At 41.2% G+C, this 22144-nt stretch overlaps 2 protein-coding genes across 2 annotated transcripts in view; one reads left to right on the top strand and one right to left on the bottom strand.

Annotated features, from left to right (window-relative positions):
* The window catches only part of thsd7aa (thrombospondin, type I, domain containing 7Aa), a 148591-nt gene extending 132393 nt beyond the window's left edge, over nucleotides 1-16198 (top strand). Inside the window, exons 22-28 of the mRNA XM_077590456.1 lie at nucleotides 430-601; nucleotides 804-977; nucleotides 1082-1177; nucleotides 4561-4643; nucleotides 5827-6040; nucleotides 13935-14022; nucleotides 15001-16198. Coding sequence (XP_077446582.1) covers nucleotides 430-601; nucleotides 804-977; nucleotides 1082-1177; nucleotides 4561-4643; nucleotides 5827-6040; nucleotides 13935-14022; nucleotides 15001-15088 — 915 coding nt within the window. The 3' untranslated portion in view covers nucleotides 15089-16198. The remainder of the gene's footprint in view (nucleotides 1-429; nucleotides 602-803; nucleotides 978-1081; nucleotides 1178-4560; nucleotides 4644-5826; nucleotides 6041-13934; nucleotides 14023-15000) is intronic.
* LOC144066992 (uncharacterized) overlaps nucleotides 1776-22144 on the bottom strand; it is a 42256-nt gene continuing 21887 nt past the window's right edge. Inside the window, exon 3 of the mRNA XM_077590455.1 lies at nucleotides 1776-5611. Within this exon, the coding sequence (XP_077446581.1) occupies nucleotides 5327-5611 (285 nt within the window). The 3' untranslated portion in view covers nucleotides 1776-5326. The remainder of the gene's footprint in view (nucleotides 5612-22144) is intronic.

Below are 22144 nucleotides of genomic sequence, written 5' to 3' on the forward strand. Positions count from 1 at the left end.
TCATCTCCAACCCAGCCTAGTATAAACCTGTAGCATGTCCTCCTGCAATAATACACATACCCCATCGCCTTCAATGCGTTACCATTTTTTTCTAGTGCACAAGGAACACCTAATCACCATCAGTTTAAAGCAAAGGTGTCAAACTGATTCCAGAAAGGACCATGATGGTGCAGGTTTTTCTCCCTACTGAAACAGCATGCACTCTGCCCTTTCTGGAATGAGTTTGACACCTATGGTTTAAAGAGTAAAGTCTCCTATCAACCTTCTGTAGTACACTGTGACTGAGTTCAATGCTTGACGATTAATGCTGATTGCTGATTTTCTTTAGTTTCTTGATGTCATGTTTCACATTATTTATGTAGGGATCATTATTTTTTTATCGAAAAATTTACTAAATTTAACAGGTTTAAAAAAATTCTTTAATCCCAGGGTGCAAGGTGTGGTGAAGGCTTGCGGTTCAGGAACATTTCATGCTTTGTATCTGATGGCTCTGATCTACCTGGAGGTCTGGTGGATGATGAAATGTGTGGAGAAGAAGAATCTATAACAGATAGAGATACACAGATTATACTGCAGGAGTCCTGCACAGTACCTTGTCCAGGTAAAAGTCCACTCTGAACAAGACTCGACTGAAAGGGAATACGGCAAATTTTGTGATTTTGTTTGTGATAATAATAATCACAATATGCTGTAATATATATATATATATATATATATATATATATATATATATATATATATATATATACATATATACATATATATCATAATAATATGTTGTAATCCATTATTTGTTTAATTAGGGGAATGCTACTTGACTGAATGGACAGTTTGGAGTTCATGCCAGTTAATCTGTTTTGGTGGGGATGATCTGGGATATGGCTCAGTGCAAGTCCGCTCTCGAGCTGTTGTCGCACAAGACCCTAAAAATCTACTTCAGTGTCCGGAACAGGAGCTGGAAGCCCGACCATGTACAGGTTGGAATTGAAACGTTATAACTAAAACCTGAATTCAGTAGTTTTTCACTTAATCATCTTCCGTTCCACTCATCTTCCTGTATTTTTTTCCATGGTGCCTTTAGGGGGCCAGTGTTTTGAATACACGTGGAAAGCTGGACCATGGAGAAGCTCATCAAGGCAAATCTGGTGCCAGCGTTCAGATGGCTTGAATGTCACAGGTAACTTCTATATTAAACACATACTAAAACATACAGTGAAATTTCGGTTCATTTGTTTTTTTTTCTTAAGCCATTTAATAACAAAATGCCCCCAATGGCAGCTTGCATCAGTGGTAGAGTAGTTGGTCCCCTACTCTGGTCTGCTGTTAAAATATCATTGAGAATGATGTTGAACCATTCATTCAATCAACCAACCTAATATCATTACGCAGGTATTAAAAAAATAAAATTATATATATATATATATATATATATATATATATATATATATATATATATATATATATATATATATATATATACATACATACATAATTTATTTTTTTAAATGCCTGCATAATGATATTAGGTTGGTTGATTACTTTATATGTAAATTCTCTAATTCGTTCCACGGTCCTCGCACAACTACCAACTAAACCCTTTAAAATTGGTCAAAGTTTCCCAATTGAAAGATGTGAGGAAACACAAAAATGAAAGAAAATTATAAGGAAATGATTTATTTTTGTCTTAAAATAAATAAAGCACGTGAAAATGTGCCCTGCATTGCTGAAATAGTTCCCTTCGGGCCGTTATTATGGGAGATGTAATACCCGTGTTTTTCCACCAGATGGCTGCAAGAGCCTGTTCTAGCAGAGCCGAAAGCCATCCACTTGTACTACATTTTAGCCTTTCACGTGTGCCATATGATCGTGTGTGTGTGTGTGAAAATATGTGCCTTGCATTTGTGCAGTTTTTAATCGCTTAATAAGGGGAATTGCAATCTAAACTCATATAAATGCATCTGTCTTTGTGTTTGTGTGTATGTGTTGAGTGTTGTTTGCTTTTGTCTTCCCTTCAAAAATTCCGAAAATGATTGTTAGGTTTATCCTGAGGTATTTCCAAACTCAGCTTTCAATTAAAAAAGGCATCTGTAGTCACATCTCCATTTAATTATTGCAAGAAGAGAATACATCCACGCGCTCGTCCGGTCAAGATTATTCTAACAACTCGAAGTCCGTTTCGCTAATTTAATCATAAGACTTCAACGCCATGCCCCACAGAAGTCTAAACATTCGTAGAGTCTCACAACAATTTTGTACAGTTCTCAAAACAATTGTAGGTCTTGTTGAATCTTCCCAAAACAGTCCATGGTTCCCAAGAGCGCTTGTTGTGAGACCATCTTCCGAAACCGAAAACAGTCCTCAGTTCCCAAGAGCACCTCTTGTGAGCCCTCCGAAGCCGAAAACAGTTCGCAGTTCCCAAGAGCACTTGTTGTGAGACCTCTCCATGCCCAAGGCCATTCCCTGTCCTCTTGATGTGAACCACAGTCCTTACTTTAGCAAGAGATGCATTAAAATGGCTTTTATTAATGCCAATAAATCTAACATAAAAGCACAGCGATCAACACATATATATATATATATATTGTTTAATATTGTTACACATTTAGGATGAGCATTACTATTCCTAATAAGCAAATATATTGATTAATATTGTAAGCACTTTTGTAATAAGGATTTATATTCCTAAATAAGCATTGCAAACACATTTATAATAATGATTAATTCAATTCAATTCAATTTATTGGCAAGAAAAAGCACCAGGCTAAGGGCCATGTAACAAGATACAAGAAATGTGCAACAAAACGCGGTGTAGTCACTGGTTCACGGCCAAAAAGTCATCCAGAGCCCTCTTGAACTGGGCGACCGTCGGCTTCTCGACCACACTCTGCGGAAGCCGGTTCCAAGGACCGGCGATGCGCACTGAAAAAGCAGCCTTCCGCCGATTCAACCGGAACCTGCGAGGATACAGCTTCCACGGATGACCCCTCAGACCACGATCAGGTGCGGGCGTGAAGAAGAGGTCGCGGGGCATGCTGTAGATACCGTGGAGGATGTTGTAGGCCAGTATCAGGTCCCCTCGCAGACGCCTAGCCTCAAGGGTCGGAAAATTGAGTCGCTGGCATCTTTCCTCGTAGGACATTGTGCTGAGGCCACGGACCATCCTCGTTGCAAGCCTCTGGACCCGCTCCAGATGCTGGATGTCCCTGGCGAGGTACGGTGATGCGGCTTGGATCCCATACTCGAGAATGGGCCTCACCAGGGAAACATACAACGGAAGGAAGATGTCTGTTGTGATGACGGCAAAGGACCGGAACATTAGGAACAGCACTCCGCGAGCTTTGTTGGCTGCTTGGATGCATTGGGCCGTTGGTTTGAACGTGTCGTCGACAATGATGCCCAGATCTTTGCACCGTTGAGATCGTTCCAGTTCCAGGCGTCCCGGTTCAAAGTCAAGAGGTGCATCACAATGATGCACACAAATGTCCTCACAATAGGATAACGCACGGCCACTTACCAACGGGAAGTAGTATACGCCTCTCGTATTGGCGAGCAAGCTCCGCCACGCGTACACCATTTTGCAATGACAAACGGTTAAAAAAACACTGAAAAAATGCAACGTTCCGCCCAGAGCTCGTAGAGACATTTCCACAAGAGAGTTGCAGCGAGAAAGACAGTGCCCATGATGTTCTCATAAGCAGCCTCTCGTGTCGGCTATATGCTCGTATATCAAAATTTGTCTCGTATCTCAAGGTAAATATTTGCGCGAAATTTTACTCGCATCTCAAATTGCTTGTATGTCGGGGCACTCGTGTGTCAAGGTATTACTGTAAAGAATCAGATAACATTGGCACTACGATATTGTTTTCAGCTGCTCCTACCTCCCTAAACCATACTTCCTTGGGTCGGAACCAACTCACCACTAGTTGGTGATTGATTGATAGCTCCGATATCTTGATCTGAGTGTCCAATACATGTGGCCACAAGTCTAATGAAACGAGAACAAAGTCAATCAACAAATATAAACCTAGGGTTTGTTGGTAAAAACACTAATGACAGACCACGTACCTCATGAATGACAATTTCTGACGAGCACAGAAGTCCAACAATAGCATATTGGTTGGATTCGGATCAAGGGGGGCATTCTTCCCAATCACGCCCCTCCAGTTCTCACTGTCATTGCCCATATGAGCATTGAAGTTCCCCAGCAGAATATGGGAGTCCACAGAAGGAATACACTCCAGTTCCCCATGTCCATTGCTCATCCACATCAAAAGGGGTCATCTTAGGGGGCTCAGGCATCTGGTCTAGTGAACTTTAGTCTTTCAACATTCACACTTATTTTAAATGACTTTGAAGATTGCTCCATATAGAATGTATACTGTGCCACTACAATTTTACCAATCATCTCAAATGTTTGTAATTCATATTCCTGTAACAAAAAATGATTTTTTTAAACATTTTTGTCTTGTAACATTGTGCATCAATTGTTTTTATACTGAGGATAGGTAGATGTTGATGTCTTCTGGAAGGAAAACCGTCTGACAGTCATGTTTATTACAGGAGGGTGCCCAACAACATCCAAACCAATGGCTGACCGATCATGTGACCCTCCCTGCATTAAGCCACGTTCCTTTTGTACTGAGGTGTGTTTAATGACAAAATATTCTAGTATATATAACGCTTGTATTAGCAATCGCCTCGCCATTCGCAATGACTAACGGGTAAAAAAAACACTGAAAAAATGCAACGCTCCGCCCAGTGCTCGCAGAGACATTACAAGAGGGAGTTGCGACCAAAGGTACATTACACGAGGGAGTTGCGGGGGGAGAGACAGTGCCCATGATGTTCTTATGAGCAGCCTCTCGCGTGCGCTGTCTGCTCGTATATCAAAATTTGTCTCATATCTCAAGATAAATATTTGCCCGAAATTTTACTCGTATCTCAAATTTCTCGTATGTCGGGCCACTCGTATGTCGAGGTACCACTGTATAATGAGATTTAAAGCTTCATCACAAAGTGCACAAAAACAACAAACAAACAGACAAATAAATACTCAATAAATAAGTCATAAATTAAAAAAATAGTCCATGTGTGATCAGCAGAGTAGAGCGGCCTTGTTCCATCGAAAGACCAGGATGAGTTCTCTGGTTTTGGAGATGTCCAGCGCCAAGACTCAACAACAAACAAACAGATAGATAATCATTATATAGTGATGATAAATAAATAATAAATAAATTAGTAATAGATAAATAAGTAACATAATAAATAAGTAGTAGTCAACATAGATAAGTAGTTACAGGAATAAGTAAGTCTTGATTAGGTCCTCCTAGGTGCAGAACTTGAGTTGAGTATGGTGACGGCTCTTGGGGAGAAACTGTCCTTGAGTCTGTTTGTCTTGGCTGTTATGGCCCTGGGGCAGCAGGTTGAAGTGGTGGAAACCAGGATGTGTATTGTCTTTTATGATCTCCCTTCTTAGGCACTGGGATTTGTAGATGCTGGACAGGGTGGGTAGGGGGCAGTTGATGATCTTTTGGGCTGTGTTGATGACCCTCTGCAGGTTGGTGTTTCCTTGCTGCTTCCTGAGTACTGTCAGGAAACGCAGCCTCTGCTGCTGGGCGATACAACAATAACAATAATTATCGAGAAATTAATTTTTGTCAACGATAATATAAAAAACTTTTGATACAAATTCGATAATTTTAGGACACTGATCAAATAACAAATGTATTAAACATTGTCTAAATTTGAATTTACACATTGTAAGAGTAGTTGCCCAGTCGAAGCAGTGATCTGTTTTGTGATAACTGCACCTTCTATTTCTGTCAGTTGGGTGTTTGTGGCTGTGAGGAGGGCTACACAGAAGTGATGACTTCTGATGGCTTACTCGACCAGTGCACTGTTATCCCAGTGCTTGAGCTACCCACTGCTGGAGACAACAAAGCCGATGTTAAGACGATACGAGCATTCAACCCCACCCAGGCAGCATTTGGCCCCCCTGGCAGAGTTGGTCGCACCTGGTTTCTGCAGCCATTTGGTCCAGGTAAATTATTCTCACAGCTCTCTTGTGAAATGTGTGAATTACAAAGTATTTAATATTTTATTTGATATCACAAACATACTATGTGTGGATAAAGTCACTTGTAGTTCTGTAACTGGGTCTATGTGTATTTGATGTAAACCTGAGTGTCTGACCCACTAAATAATTGTTCCTGTCACTGTCCAGAAGTTGACATGCAAATGAACATGCATGTGCCACAATGAGGGTATTGAACAAATCAAAGGCAAAAGATTAAATCCGTAATTATTGTTATCCTAGATAATTTGATTATATTAGTTTAAAAAATGCATACCAAATCCACCCAGGACAAGTAATCATGGTGATTTAGATTTTTCTCAATACAGAGTATGACAGTTTCATACTTGTGAGTTTATGAGGCTGCATTTAGCGAATTCATTTGGAAGAACAAACTCGGGGCACCAGAGAATTGTACTCCTACTGTGGCCATTTCCCAATACCAAATGCACCAAGTTGGAACTTGGAAAAACAATGCACCTGATGACATTAACGATTATGATTTAGAATTCTAATTATTTTCACTGGTTAAAATGAAATCTAAATACAAATTAAATTAACAATTTCTTAGATCTATCCACCTTTATCCTCTATGCACCAATATTCCACACCGCTTTTCTTTGTCAGGGTCGTGGGTTGCTGGAAACTATCCTTGCTTACTTGAAAGGCAGTCTGCAGCCTAAACTGGTCGGCAGTCAGTTGTCGGTTACACACAAAGACAGAATCAGCCCCAGTGATTGGGAATTCATTCCACATTGCCCGCGCCAAAGTCAGTCAAATACATTATCATTTGTTAGTTCAGTGGTGCCCACAACAAATTATGAAAATATGGCCTACACAAGAAGCTTTAGTCCAGCCAACATTATCTTGCATTTCCCGGCTTCAACACAATCACTTAAACATTGGCTCTTTATTAGCTCAGTGAATGTTTAAATTAACTTAGTAAACTGTAGAATTTCATATTTAGTGTGGCATAAAGAAACATGTAAAAATAATCCGACATGATCAATTGTACTATCTTGATTGGGAATGTCTCATGTCTCATCTTCCATACCACTCATCCTTGAAAGGGTTGTGGGGGTTGCTGGAGCCTTAACCAGCTGTCTTTTGGCAAAAGGCAGACTACACCCAGACTGGTCACCAGTCAGTCGTAGGGCAGATAGAGAGAAGATGACCATTCGCACAATTGGGGAATCATACCACCATTAGTGGGAATTGAGCCCACGCCTACCCGCACCAAAGTCAGGCAAGTGAATCACTACACCACGAGGCAGCTATTGGGACAGTCAGTTTGTTCAAATCCTTGATTTAGTAGTTTCTACAATGTAAAATCTTGTTCAAATGGGAAGAAACCGTTAAAAAAAACTTAAGTACTTGCTGTCAAAATTCAGTCAAAAGCAGACCTAACTCCACAAATGTTTTAAAATGGCTTAAATTTATTTGCTCTTTTCAAAAACAAATATTGTAAACAACAATATCACATGTACTGTTTGATTTTTTTGCTCACCAAAACAACAGTTATCATTCAGTCTGGCGCTCATTTGATTAAACTGCATGACATGATTTTTTGCAAACTTCCAATTAATTGCAACCAACAGTGTGAGTTGATGAATTTCATGCATGTGTTGAGAAAGGTGTGGCCGCACATCTATCCCAAACATTAAAACTTAGTTTGACTGAACCATCCAATCATCCAAGAAAGTTCTAATCAGGCTTAGTTAAGCCTGATCCAAGATGGCGGCGTGCACGGGTGCAGTGGCTCTTTGCTCTCCAGTTTGGTGTTTTGTTTTCTCAATCTTATTGTTATTTACGAACATCTGCGAGGCAAACTTTTTCTACAGTCGCCAGGATTTAATTACTCTCGGGAGGAGATGCGATATATCCATCACAACAGATTACCAACGAAACTACAATATCCCCGAGGACATCTCGAGACCACCAGGATCTCCGTGGATACTCAGCCCACTCAGAGTATGATGGAGGTCGCGAAGGGAAAGAAAGCAAAAGCGCGGATGCCGGGTGGGGCTAGCTGCGAAGCTAAGGAAACAACCGCACAGAGCACCGCTTCCAACTATCTTCTTGACCAACGCCAGATCCATCACCAACAAAAAGGATGATTTGGAACTTCAGCTTGCTACCAACAGCTTTGTCAGGAACTGCAACATTATTCTCATCACGGAAACGTGGCTACACCCGCAAATCCCCGACGCCGCGGTATCGCTAGCTAGCCGCACGCTACACCGGCACGATCGAGCGACAGAATCCGGGAAAAGCAAGGGGGTGGACTTTGCGTGTACATACACAACGACTGGTGCTGCAACAGTAGGATCGTTAGCACGGCACTTAGCCTCCTGCTAGCGACTGTAAACAAACAGCAGCTTGACCACCCCGATGGAGTCTTTATGGTCGCCGGTGACTTCAACAAAGCATGTTTAAAGACTGTTCCGCCTAAGTTTATCCAGTACGTGAGGTGTCACACCAGAGGAGATACAACTCTAGACCATGTTTATTCTAACATCAAACATGCTTATAGAGCCACACCCCTCCCTCACCTTGCTGGATCCGACCATCTCTGCCTGTCCCTCACCCCCTCATACACCCCACTCCGGAGGCTAACAAGGCCACAAATAAAGATAATAAAAACATGGCCTGAGGACGCCCTTTCTCAGCTGTAGGACTGTTTTTCCCATACCATTTAGGACCTTTTTGAACACAACAACCTCCAGGACTACACTGACACTGTACTTTCCTACTTCAAAAACTGCACAGACACTGTCACTGTTAATAAACATATATGGGTATTCCTAACCAAAAACCCTGGATGACCAGTGAGACACAGGCACTCATCAAATGTCGTAACACCGCCTTCAGGTCACGGGACAAGGTACAATACAGCGCTGCTAGAGCAGACCTGAAGAGAGGCATTAAAATGGCCAAGGAAAAATGAGGAGCATTTCACAGAAAATAACCCAAAGAAGATGTGGCAGGGAATACGACACATTACCAATTACAATGAGAATAATGTGTCTGTTAAAGCAGATGCCTCACTAGCAGAGGAACTGAACCGTTTTTTGCCCGCTTTGAGACTGACAAATCAGACTCAGTCTCAACACATCACCACCCTGCAGCAGTACACTGAAGCTTCAGGAACATGAAGTGAGACAGGTCCTGCGGACTGTGAACACCAGGACGGCTGCTGGCCCTGACGGAGTACCTAGGAAGGTGCTCAAAGCATGTGCTGACCAGCTGACTGGGGTTTTCACAAAGATTTTCAATTGTTCCCTGCAACAATCCATCATCCCATCCTGCCTGAAATCTGCCACCATTATACCTGTCCCGAGAAAACCAACATTCACAGCCTAAATGACTATAGGCCTGTTGCACTTACGCCTGTGATCATGAAGTGCTTTGAAAAGATGGTCGCCCGCCACATCAAGGATACAATCCCTCCCTCTGTTGACCCTCACCAGTTTGCTTATAGAGCAAATAGGTCCACTGAGGACTGAGGATTAAGAACTTCTTAACCAACTATCCACACACTGTTAGACTTTGGATTGGATTGGATAACTTTATTTATCCCGTATTCGGGAAATGTCATTGTGCCAGTTGCAAGAAAAAGCATAGTTATAAGTTAGACAGTACAACAAAGCAAAACACAAAGTACAAAGTAAATGGGATCATTAAGAATGAAAAGCAGGAAAAACACAAAACGAGCAAGAGTGGACGGAGCTACCGCCACCGGCTGCCACTTGAACGGCGCCATTTTGGTTGCGGTAGCAAAAACGGATACAGACTCAAAAGACTTAAAGTTGGACAAAAACTGGAACCACACACAGAAAGTCTTCCACAAGATGGGGAACTTCTGCAGACTGTGACCGAGGTAGAGAATATGCAGTCACTCTCCAAGCTTATCTGCACAGTTCCTCAGTAGTCTGGATCTGAAGACAACAGTAGCAGAGTAGAGCCCCTCGACTCCATTGCTGGTAAGCGCCGACAGCTCTTCCATCTTATCCCACGATGGAATGGTTGGTCAGAAGCGTTGCCTCTTATCCCGGCACTTTTGTCCAGCTCCGAATCTCCGGCGGCACCGAAGTGTTGCTCCTTCTGCTGCGTATTGTAACAGCTAGTCCCATGTGTGTGACAGCGTAGGCATGGCTGAATGGTTCCAAAAAAGAAGTAGCCGAAAGAAGCCAATCTAACAGAACAAGGAAAGTTGTAAAAACATGAAAGTAAAAAGTACAAAGTAAAGTAAAAAGGAATGTGTTAAGAAATATTAAAATGTAATTTAAAAAAAGATAGAAGGGCTGTAAAACACGAAAAACATAAAAGTGTACAGAGCTACTGCCACTGGCTCCCGCGTGAACGGTGCCATCTTGGACAGGTCTTGGTCCCCCACCTCTCTTCCTCCATTACACTGAGCACTGGCCCCCCTCAAGGTTGTGTACTGATTCCTCTTCCTTCCCATCACTCTAACTCCATCATCAAATTTGCCGATGACACCACTGTGGTCGGACTCATCTCAGGGGGGATGAATCTGCCTACAGAGATGAGGTCAACAAACTGTATTCGTGGTGTTTGGTGAAAAATCTCACACTAAACACCAAGAAAACTAAGTAAATAATCCTGGACTTTTGCAAACGCAACACAGATCTGGCACCACTCCTCATAAATGGAGTATGCGTAGACAAGGTCCAGTCCTTCAAATTCCTGGGGGTCCACGTCACGGACAAGCTCTCATGGTCTACCAACACCACAGCAGTGGTGAAGAAGGCCCAGAAACGACTCCATTTCCTGAGGGTACTCAGGAGGAACAATTTGGACACTAAGCATCTGGTAACCTTCTATAGAGCCACTGTGGAGAGCATCCTGGCATACTGCATTACAGTGTGGGACGCTGGAAGCACGGCAGCAGACAGAAAAGCCATGCAGAGAGTGATCAACACCGCCCAGAAGATCATCGGCTGCTCTCTGCCTTGACTGGATGAGATTGCCAGCCCTCGCTACCTCAGCAGAGCCGGGAACATTCTTAGGGACCCATTTCACCCTGGTCACAACCTGGTCCAGCTCATGCCCTCTGGCGGACGCTACAGGTATCACAAAACACGGATAGATAGACTTAGGGACAGTTTTTCCCCAGAGCCATCAGGGCTCTGGACTTGCATTAGCACGACACACAATTCCTTCTGTGCAATAACTTCGGGGTGTGTAATAACCAGTGGCGGTCTGTGCATTTTCTCGTAGCGCCTTCAACGGGTAAAATCCACTTCCTAGCAGCATTTAATGATTAAATACAAATACTGAAGCTTTTCAGACATTACAACCGGGCTGGGGGGTGATTTTCCCGGGAAAAGACAGCGATGAACGTCAATGGCGTACCGGCAAACATTGCCCGAAAATGGGGTAAAATCCAGCTGAAAACAGCATTTATTGATTAAATACAAATACTGGAGCTTTTTAGACAACAGAACCGGGCTTAGAGTATCATTTCCCCGGGAAAAAGACAGCGATGAACATCGATATGTCCATATACTACGTCCATACGCGAAACGGCAAAAATGGCACTAAAATGGTGTAAAATCCATTTCCTATCAGCATGTAGTGATTAAATACAAACACTGGAGCTTAAATACAAACACTGGAGCTTAAATACAAACACTGGAGCTTTTCAGATATCAGAACTTGGCCCACAATTGAAATATTATTTAGGAATATAGTCATATTTTACTCACCAAAAATCCTTTTTAACTGTAAACAATTATTTTGCTTCTGATCTCTTCCTCTATCACTTCAGCAATAGCAGTGATCAGGTCGTTTTGAATTTGGCCTACGTGCCACTAAATACTTTATTAGTGGACAGGTGGTAATGTAAATCCGTGTTTTTCTCAGCAATGAGAGAAAGAAGTTCCACATAATTTCCTTTGTTTGGGGAGGCAGCGCTTTCATCGTGTCCCCGAAATGAAAGTTCCTGCTTGCCCAAAAAATGACGCAGTCTATCAAACTTTTTAAGCTACTCTATAGCTAGCCAATCATAGTTGGTGAAAGCAATGCCGTATCCCTAAGCCAGCAAGATGCAATGCCTCCGAAAAAGCATTGTCGGGTTGCCAACTCGAAATCTGATTGGTTAAAAGCAACAGTCTTGTTTAATGCAGCAGAGCCCGCAGAACTGATTGTGAAGGCCTTGAGGCAGATTTCTGATCCTGGCAACAAATAATGGCTGAAATGTGATTAGTTAAATGCTTCAATATGAAAACACATCTGGAAGCAGTGCAACCAGGGGGAAAAGCAATGAAAGGAAGCTAACAGACCATTTGGAATAATAAGTATTGATGGACAAAATATATTATATGTTTCAGATATTTCTTAGGCCAGCAGAGAAGGCCTTGAAGGCCCTGACGGCTCGCCACTGGCAATAACAATGTGCAATTTCTTAGATTGTGCAATATTTTTGAATTTACCTTGCCCGGATGGGACTTTTTATATTTTAATATTTCTTATCTATGTTTTTACTGGGAAGACGCACTTTGTGGATTAGTAACACCAATTTCGTTATAAGCAGGTGTGTATCATAACAATAAAGGCTTTTGATCTTGATATTATGTTTTGCAAAATTTCGCAAACAGGACTTCTCATACTTTTTTTGCCCCTGTGAGCCAAATGATGAAACATAAATGATTTACCATGCCATTGACCCGAATATAAGAATGTTTTTTTAAATTGAAACAAGACTGAAAAAAGTGTTGGTCGGCTTACATTAGGGTTCTAGACATTTTACCCATTCACAACGCTAGTTGACGCCAGATACCTTTAAAGCGAATGCTGAACACTTTGATGGTTAATTGGATTGAATTGAATGCCTTTATTGTCATTATCCAAGTATAATACGACTTAAAGCTTCACCATGAAGTACATACATGAATAATCATTGAATAAGTACGGTATTTACTCACATATAAGCCGCTTTTGTCGTACAAAAAAAAAACAATGACTGAATCGAGGTTACGGCTTATATGCGCACAAAAATTCGACATGCACGAAATTGCAAATTGAAAACGCCATAACATCATGACGCACATGACATCACGACACCATGGTGCTATGACGCAAGACAATGCGGCCAATACGGTGATTTATTTCAAAATAGAGAAAAGATAAACAGGTAAAACGCTAAACAAAATTTATTTTGAAGTCTTTGAATGAAATTCAAGAAAAAAACTCACTTGTGCCCGCTCGGGGCGTGGCCATCTTACCTAGGGCGGGGCGCCGCCGTCTTACCTAGGGTGCTGCCGTCTTACCTAGTTAAACATGCTCTGACTGGTTAGACGCGAGTAGCCTTGATTTGGAAATAAAACAAAATTCCACTTTGATTTCTTTTCGTTTTATTTCTTGTTCGAAAGTGACTATTGCAGTAATATGAACCATTGAGTTCCACGGTTCTGGAGACATTCAGCGCCTAGTTGCACCACTCGCTGCATCTATGGACACAACAACAAACAAGCAAACACATAGAAAATCAATATATAGTATGATAAATAAATAATCAAAAATTGTAATTTTAAATAACAATCACGAAACAGTAATAGATAAATATGTGTCAACATAAGAAGTATAAGTATGTAGTAGTAATAAGTCTTGATTAGTTTTTGCATGATTTGAATGAGGCAAAATAACATGCTTTTTCTCTCAAATGTATTATCATCATTTGTTTCATATTTCTTGTCAATTTTTTGTCTATAAAAATTAATTTGGTGTTCAAAAAGTCTTTTCTCAAACTTGAGACTTGAAAAGGAGGAGGTCGTCTTATAAAAAGGGTCATCTTATATTTGAGCCAATATGGTATTTATGTACAATCTTTTTTTTACAGATGGAAAGCTGAAGACTTGGGTTTATGGAGTAGCGGCGGGAGTCTTTGTTTTAGTAGTCTTCATTACGTCAATGACTTTCTTGGCATGGTAATGTACCAACCTTTGGGTGAAAATCATTCCTTCCAATTGCCTTTTCAATAATATGTCCAGTGATATAATGGAGATGAGAATAATTGATGATCTACGGATATAATATTTCAGTATCATTCTTCTCTGTTTACCCTATTTAGCACCTTCTCACGTACTGTATTTACTGCAGACACTTGGCACTGCTTAAAAAGGTTGACTTGCTATCATGAATATGACTCAAAGGCCAAATGCCAGGGAGTGTGGGTGATATGCTAAAGTCAGTCTAATATTGGTTCCTCTGTTAAAGCTCTACTGGTTTAGCTATATGTTAGAGTTTGTTCTCCCTTACATCACTGTCCATATTAAACATTTTTTTTTGTTTTAATTATTCTTTTTGCTCTATGATCATTTCATTTTTCACATCAAGCTTATTTTGTTTTTCCACCTTCACCTTTCACATTCTGTTTAGTTATAATAGTTTTTGCATTTGCAATGAGCCAAACTCGATGTACCCTGGAGATGGGTTGAACTGGATGGACCCAAACATCTATACAGTGCCTTACATCTGCCCTGACTGTCAGAACCTAGAACAGCAAGAGATCTACCAACTCCAGAGGCAACAGCAATATGCAGTTCAACAACCTCCTCAACTATCTCAACAACCACGGCAGCAGTCACTAGAATGCCCCACATCTCACTTAGAAACTCTAATCAGTTAATTGCTGCCTTCTTTGTCCCTCAGTGGCTCAATTCCATTTACACCCCCATTACCTGTGATCCATCTTAATCATTTTCCTTTCATCATATCCTGGAGGTGAGGTTCCAGCATCCATCTCACTGAAAATTTTACTTACAAATATTAATGTGTATGCATAATAGTTAGTTTACCGTTTTGTTCTGAAAATGTTACAATTTTCACGGTTTTAGTGTATTTCTGAGCTTATTGGTTGAATTTAATACGTATGTTTTCTCTTTCTTTTTTTCTTTTTCATGCAGTAAGAAGCCAAAGAAACCACAGAGACGACAGATGAATAACAGACTGAAACCACTGACGCTGGCCTATGATGGGGATACTGACATGTAGGTCTGTTTATCATGCTGATCTATGGACATTTGCCTTGCATGGAAATCTTTGGAAGAGGATCTTTCAATATCAAACATTTAAGCTGATTTGACTTCTTAACGGTCCTTTATTATTTGTTTGTTGCACAAAAGCCTCTCTGACATTATTTAGCTATTTACATCTGAACGTTGGCCTTTAAAAAAACATTCTCATGCCTAGTAAGCACAAAACTTCATTTTTTCCATTTTGTTTTGTATATAGGGACCAACATCTTACAATGGAATACACACTGTATTTCCCACGGAAACGTACAAAAGATTAAGACCTAAATTTCTGTTCTGAGTTCTAATTTAGTTATATTAATCAGAGATGAATGTTAAAATAAAACCAGTCAAGACAGTTAACATATTTCCTCTTATACACCTATAGATCATTTCATAGGATACCTTGGTTATTGTAGTTTGCTCTGACTCTCCCGACTGCTATTCTGCAAGCCTGGGTATAATTATGAATATGTTGCTGCAATGCTTTGCGTTGTATGATTAACGATCTTCAGTCATTCTAGACACATATAGAATAGTTCTGTTGGTTACACTCTTCTCATTGTTACAGTACACATATGAGAATCGTATTTTCTCATAAATAAATTCGTACATGCAACCCAAATTCAATTTTCTTATATGACTGTACCATAATGGGTGAGGTGAACGACAGTTGCTCATGTCCACTGTCAATTCCTAAGAATTGACACTGATTTATGAATATCTATCGAGACACTTAAAAATACAACAGTGTACAATGTACTCATCAATGCTGAGATATGTAATTGCTTGACTGTCCAATATTATGGGACACAATTTGCCAGTAATTTCATTGAATGTTTAATTTATATATTTTTTGGTTTTATATGCATTGAAATTTAAGTAAAAAATCATTTTTTAAATGTAATATTTATGTACCATATTTTTTCTCTTTTGTAATGAAGTGTAACAAAAAAGATAAAAACGAGTGAATGTTAGTATGTATAAGGTGAAAAAGCAAGATGCAGGTGAATGTCATCCTTTTCCTACTGTTTGTATGTATTTAATATTTGCTGATAATAAAAAAGAAAAATATGACATTTCAACTTGATATGAATTGTCACATGACACTAACTTGTAAACACAGCCACTTTACTCTGAGCATTTAAAAAAATAATTTCTATGTCAGTGGCCAAGTGGTTAGCACATTGGCCTCACAGTTCACAGACTGAGGGTTCGATCCCAAGTTGGGACCTTCCTGTGTGGAGTTTGCATATTCTTCCTGGGCTTGCTTGGGTTCTCTCTGGGTTCTCTGGTTTCTTCCCACATCCAAATAAACATGCAGGGTTCATGGCTGGTTGAACACTTGAAATTGCCCCTAGGTATGAATGTGAGCGTGATTGTTTGCCCGTCTTGGCTGGTATAGACCCCTGTGAGGATAAGCGTTATGGAAAATGAACAAATTAATCTCTCTGTGATTAATTCTACCCAAGTATTTTAAAATAAGACAAACGTTAATTTCTGTCCCCACTGGTCAGAACACTGGTCTGCCTGCTTCATTTACCAATGAGGTACTGCCTCAAAGGCGAGGCACAGGGAAGGCTTTAGGCAAAGGCAAAATGCAAAAGTAAACGCCATTGAGCTGAAGTTCAACACATCGGGCGCGACATGACAGCACGGCAAGTGAAAATGACAGGCACCGTGCTCTGCCTGTGCATCATAGGTTGTCTCTGATTGGCTATGAATTTGAAGGGAACCGGTGTCTTCCTGATCAAACTGCAAAGGTATAAGGTTTTGCGGGAAATAATGGAGATACTAATGTTTCAAACCTTGCTTTATTGAACAACAAGTTTAGAACCAAAAGTCAATTGTTGTGCTATTAAAAAAATCAGTTTTGAAAAATGGGTTGGATGAAAAAGGAAAATTTCAGTTACAGACAGACAGAAAACGTGTATACAATTATGTACAGGTATGCTACAGAAGAAGTTCAGCATCTCAAATCAATCAAGCAAAATGTACAGATATGATATGAGAAGCAATTCAGTAGTTCAATTCAATCAAACCAAAGCATCAGTAGGATACCAAAACAGCCCTAGCAGCTGTTGCTGATTCAGCCATTTGGCCAATGCGAATACCACGCAATTCCTCAATCTCATCAACCCGAGCAGCTGCCATAGCCTTAGCGGCTCTTCGCCGGCCACGTCTGACCAGCCCCAGTAGCTGAAGTAGCTGAAGACTTTTTCTTACACCTGGCCATACGAACCTCCCTATTTTCTGCGTGCTCCACAGTTGATATTGCCCCTGCTAAGTCCACACTCTCAGTAATAGGCATCTGAGCATGGTCAGGGCTATCTAACCATGATATAGATGCAAAATCGTGAGCTCCTGCCGCGTGAAAGCCTCGCCACCACTTTGAAATGCAGAAAATTGTGCTGCCATCTTGGTGCGCTTGAATTGTTTATGCCTTTCCCAACTCGATACGATATGAGAACTCCTCTTTTTTGGCATAAATGGTGAAAATGACGGCGGAGGCTGATAAATTATACCTATTTAAGCAATGTTTGGTTTTATTTTTGGTAAAACATTGTAAACCAAAGTGAAAATATGACGAAAATAAATACTCGGACAATAGAGGTGCTGTTGGGTAGTTCATGCAACTTACTTGAACCACCAAAAGAGAGGAGCAAGCTAACATATTTCAGGTCAGGCATACTCATCGATAATACTTGCAAATGCTCAGAGCTTGAGTTTACACACTTAGAGAATGTAAGGAAATTCAATCACTCGTCTATTAGGATTCGACAGCCGTTTCTGGCCACCATAATGTCAACTCTCTATGATGCATGGTTTGGATCCGACAGCCGTTTCTGGCCAGCATAATCTCAACTCTCAACGATGCAGGGTTTGGACAAAAGTAGCGTGAGAATGTTAACATAAAACATCCACCCATCCATAAATCACACTATCTATTCCTGCTCCCCAAAACACTTTTTTCCTGTCGTGACGGAAAAACTCGGCGAGACACGATGGTGCTGGACGCGCTGACCCTAGACACCTTTTCACGTCATTTACAATCGTCATTTTGGGAATAATTTCCGCCTGAGAGTTTCCAGGTGCACACAAACACACACACATCCATCCGTACATCACGCTTTATAAGGATTAAAGAATAGATAAAGCGTGATTTATGGGTGGGTGGATGTTTTATAACTCCCGTCACGACAGAAAAAAAGTGTTCCGGGGAGCACCTAGAAACTCGCTGGCGGAAATTCCTCCGAAAATGACGTTTGTAAATGACGTGGAAAGGCATGCTATGTTATGACCAATCAGCTATGTGGTGCATTTAGGGCACATCATGTAAAAACAACGATTCATACATAAACTCTGCTTTCAGCTGTAACAAATAAAAGTTGAGTTTACACACTTAGAGAAGGTTAAGAAATTCAATCACTCGTCTATTAGGATACCACAGCCGTTTCTGGCCGCCAACTCTCTACGTTGCACGGTTTGGACAAACATAACGAGAGAATCTTAACATAGACACACACTCACACACCCATAAATCACGCTTCATAAGGATTATAGAAAATCAGGAGGGCCACCTGCGCCGGTCCCACCTACTTGGGCGAGGTTGTTATTGCGTCTGTTTTGGTAATCTAGTTGTGTAGGGGAAGCGTAGTGGCTAATCCACACGTGGGCAGATCGCAATATAGGATGAAAGTGGAAAAAATGGATGTGATAGATGTTGCACAAATTAAGGGAAAAACCAATAGCTCAGGTCGGACCCGCGTGGAGTAAATGTGAGCCACACCAATGCATGTAAATACCCGAGGAACAACCGGAAGCATTTTCGTTTATATAAATAAGGACTTGCTGGCGTGAATTCTACCGAAAATGGGGTTTGTAAATGACGTGTAAAGGCGTCCTACCTTACAACTAAATTGGGTCAATGCGGCCAGCACCATCGTGTCGCGCCGAGTCTTCCCGTTTTGGGGAGCACCTGGAAACTCGCTGGCGGAAATTCTTCCAAAAATGACGTTTGTAAATGACGGGAAAGGCGTCCCACCTTACGACCAATCAGCCACGCGGTGCGTTTGGGGACATGATGTAAAAACACCGATTCATACATCAACTCTGCTTTCAGCTTTAACAAATAAAAGATTGAGTTTACACACTTAGAGAAGGTGAAGAAATGTAATCACTCGTCTATTAGAACCCGACAACTCTCTAAGATGCACGGTTTGGACAAACGTAGCGTGTGAATCCTAACATAACCACACACACACACACCTACCCACACAACCATAAATGTCGCTTTATAAGGATTATAGAAAAGTAACAAACCTAGATCCAGCCCATCTTGAAAACTAGGATGGTCAATGGAGAATAGGAACTTTTTTCCATGCTGTATTTTTTTGTTTTTTTGCCGGAAATCATGCCAAAAAGTATTATCAAGGATGTGCTGGTTGCACATCGCTAAAATGATGCACTCCTTTATATTGACGTCAAACTGATATCCAGGTTTAGCTGTCATCGCAGGTAATTTGTTGATCAATAAACCCATTCCTGATTGGTTGAAGTGACAGGCGACAGAATTACTAGAACCATTTCTCTATATATCATGGCACGATGGTGAGGCGATTTTTGCCTCATTGCGCTCGTTGCATAATAAATGAATTAAATGTGAGCAATGATGTCTACTGTGTGTCTTACCCTAACCCTAACGGCCTAACCCATCATCCCGAGCCAAGACCCTCCACGTTTAGCCTGATATATGTCCAACAGAAACGTCTTAGACCAGGGGTCAGCAACCTTTTTGACCAAGAGAGCCATAAACAATTAATATTTTTAAATGAAATTCCTTGAGAGCCATACCCAGAATTTCATTCATTCATCTTCCATACCGCACATCCTCCAAGGGGTTGCGGAGGTTGCTGGAGCCTAACCCAGCTGACTTCGAGCGAAAGGCAAACTACACCCTAGACTGGTTGCCAGTCAGTCGTAGAGCACATGGAGAGACAAACGACCATACCTGCTGTTAGTGTTCTTAAGTTTGTTCTGAAGGATTTTGTGAGATAATTAACAAAACATAGACAAGATATTATTGAAGCTTCAATGGTCAATTCTCTTTATTCACAAGGGAAAGGACAACTTTCTCGTGATCTGACTCCATCTTAAAAGCTCTCTCTCCCTCAGCCCAAAGTGGGTTTTAATTTGAATATTAGTGATGGGTTTCAGTTACAAAGGCACATCCAATGCCCTTAGCTAGTTTGAAAACAAATACTAGTGGGTTTTAACTTAAACATCTGTTGAGGCAGAAATCTTAAGAAACAAAAATTCTCTCCGAACTATAAGAGAAGGATATTTGGACACAGGAAATTAAAAGTTTTATAATGTTTGTTTCTCTTTGAGCAACTTTTACAACTGCCACAACACAGCTCAATTGTTTCTAATGCAAACACCAAGCGCACACGTTATTGTGACCAGGCTATGCAACCCAATGGTCAAATAAAGGCAGGCACTTTGATCAGCAAACATGAAGCCATATATTCTGGCGGGAATGTATATTTTGAATATATCACAAATGGGAATGTGTATTTTGAGTATATCACAGTACTCACAACCAATGTTCCCTTCAAGCTGCGCGCATGCGCAATTGTGCACTACTCTCGTCTTCTCTGCGCACAGCAAATCATATGGAGCGCACAAAATAAAATCCCCATTTTTTTTAGCCATGAGGCCGACGCGCGAACCACTCATCCGCCAGGCCGCCCATTCATAGATATTAATCATTACATTTTATTATTACTAAATCATTTGTGTAGTAGACATACACCTGCTTATGGCAGGTGTGATACTGGTGTGTGCCCATAGCGAGCAATGATGATGTTGCTCACACCAGTACTCAGTGTGCTCAGGGAGGTTGTCTTTCTGCCCAGACAAACAAAAAATTAGAGGGAACATTGCTCACAACCATCCCACCATCAGCGGGAATTGAGCCCGCGCATGGCCGCACAGAAGTCACGCGAGTGAAATGGCAACTTTTTTTGTGTGAGGCATTGCAGATCATGCATGATTATTTTGAATACAATGTATGATTACTTTGAATAAAGTGAAATATCCAAACTGCTGAACTGGCATCCAGAAAGCCTCATAAACAGGTTCTCAACTCAACTCTCACAAATTTGTGTTCCATTTACCTGTTGAAGACTGGGACGTCTTTTAATCGTGTGTTTTGTTCATTGCAGTGAAGCATGGGTGCCCCCAAATTGACCCCTCTGCACCCCGGCTGAGCACATAAATCATCGCAGCGAAGCAGGGGGCTTTGTATTGCTTTCATTTGGTGACATGCGCGGGCAGAGTGTTCCCTTTGATGGATGCGTGCACAACCACGGGTGCATGCGCGAGCGCAGTGTTACGGACGCATCTGGAAGGATCACAGGAGAGGGCGGAGCCCTGGGACCGTCATGGTCTATTAAGGATATAAAAACTGTGCAACTTGTGTTAGAGTTGTTCTTTTTGACCCGGAGCTTTGGATGGGATCAGCTCTGAATTGGATTTAAATATATTAGGAATAAATATTCTGTGGAGTAACCCAGCATATTTTGGTCGTCTCTGTTCGAATTTGAGCATGCCCTTTTATTAAGACGACAAGTCAGTTATAGTTTAATATAGATAAAAGCAGTTAGAATCAGATTGTGTCAGATACCAGGGCTTGTCGTCTAACAATTTTGGTGACCCCGACGTGATTCGAAAGAGCCGACGTGATTCGAAAGAGCTGACGTGATTCGAAAGAGCCGACGTGATTCGAGGAGAGACGAGACTGGTCGACGCCGGAGTCCGGGACTTCGAAAGAGAAATACGACGCACGTCTGGGACGTGATATTCAAAGTCGGGGACTTTGAGACTACACAGGAGGGCAGTCCGGGACACCCCTGAAACTTCTTCGGTGACTTCTTTAACAGGTGCCTGAAACCAACTAAAAGGTAAGCAGAATACCTGTTTCTTTAATGTCAAAATTCTGCTATTGAATTGTTTAAATTATTGAGAAGTCACA

Source organism: Stigmatopora argus, chromosome 21, assembly GCF_051989625.1.
Source record: "Stigmatopora argus isolate UIUO_Sarg chromosome 21, RoL_Sarg_1.0, whole genome shotgun sequence".
Taxonomy (NCBI): Eukaryota; Metazoa; Chordata; class Actinopteri; order Syngnathiformes; family Syngnathidae; genus Stigmatopora; species Stigmatopora argus.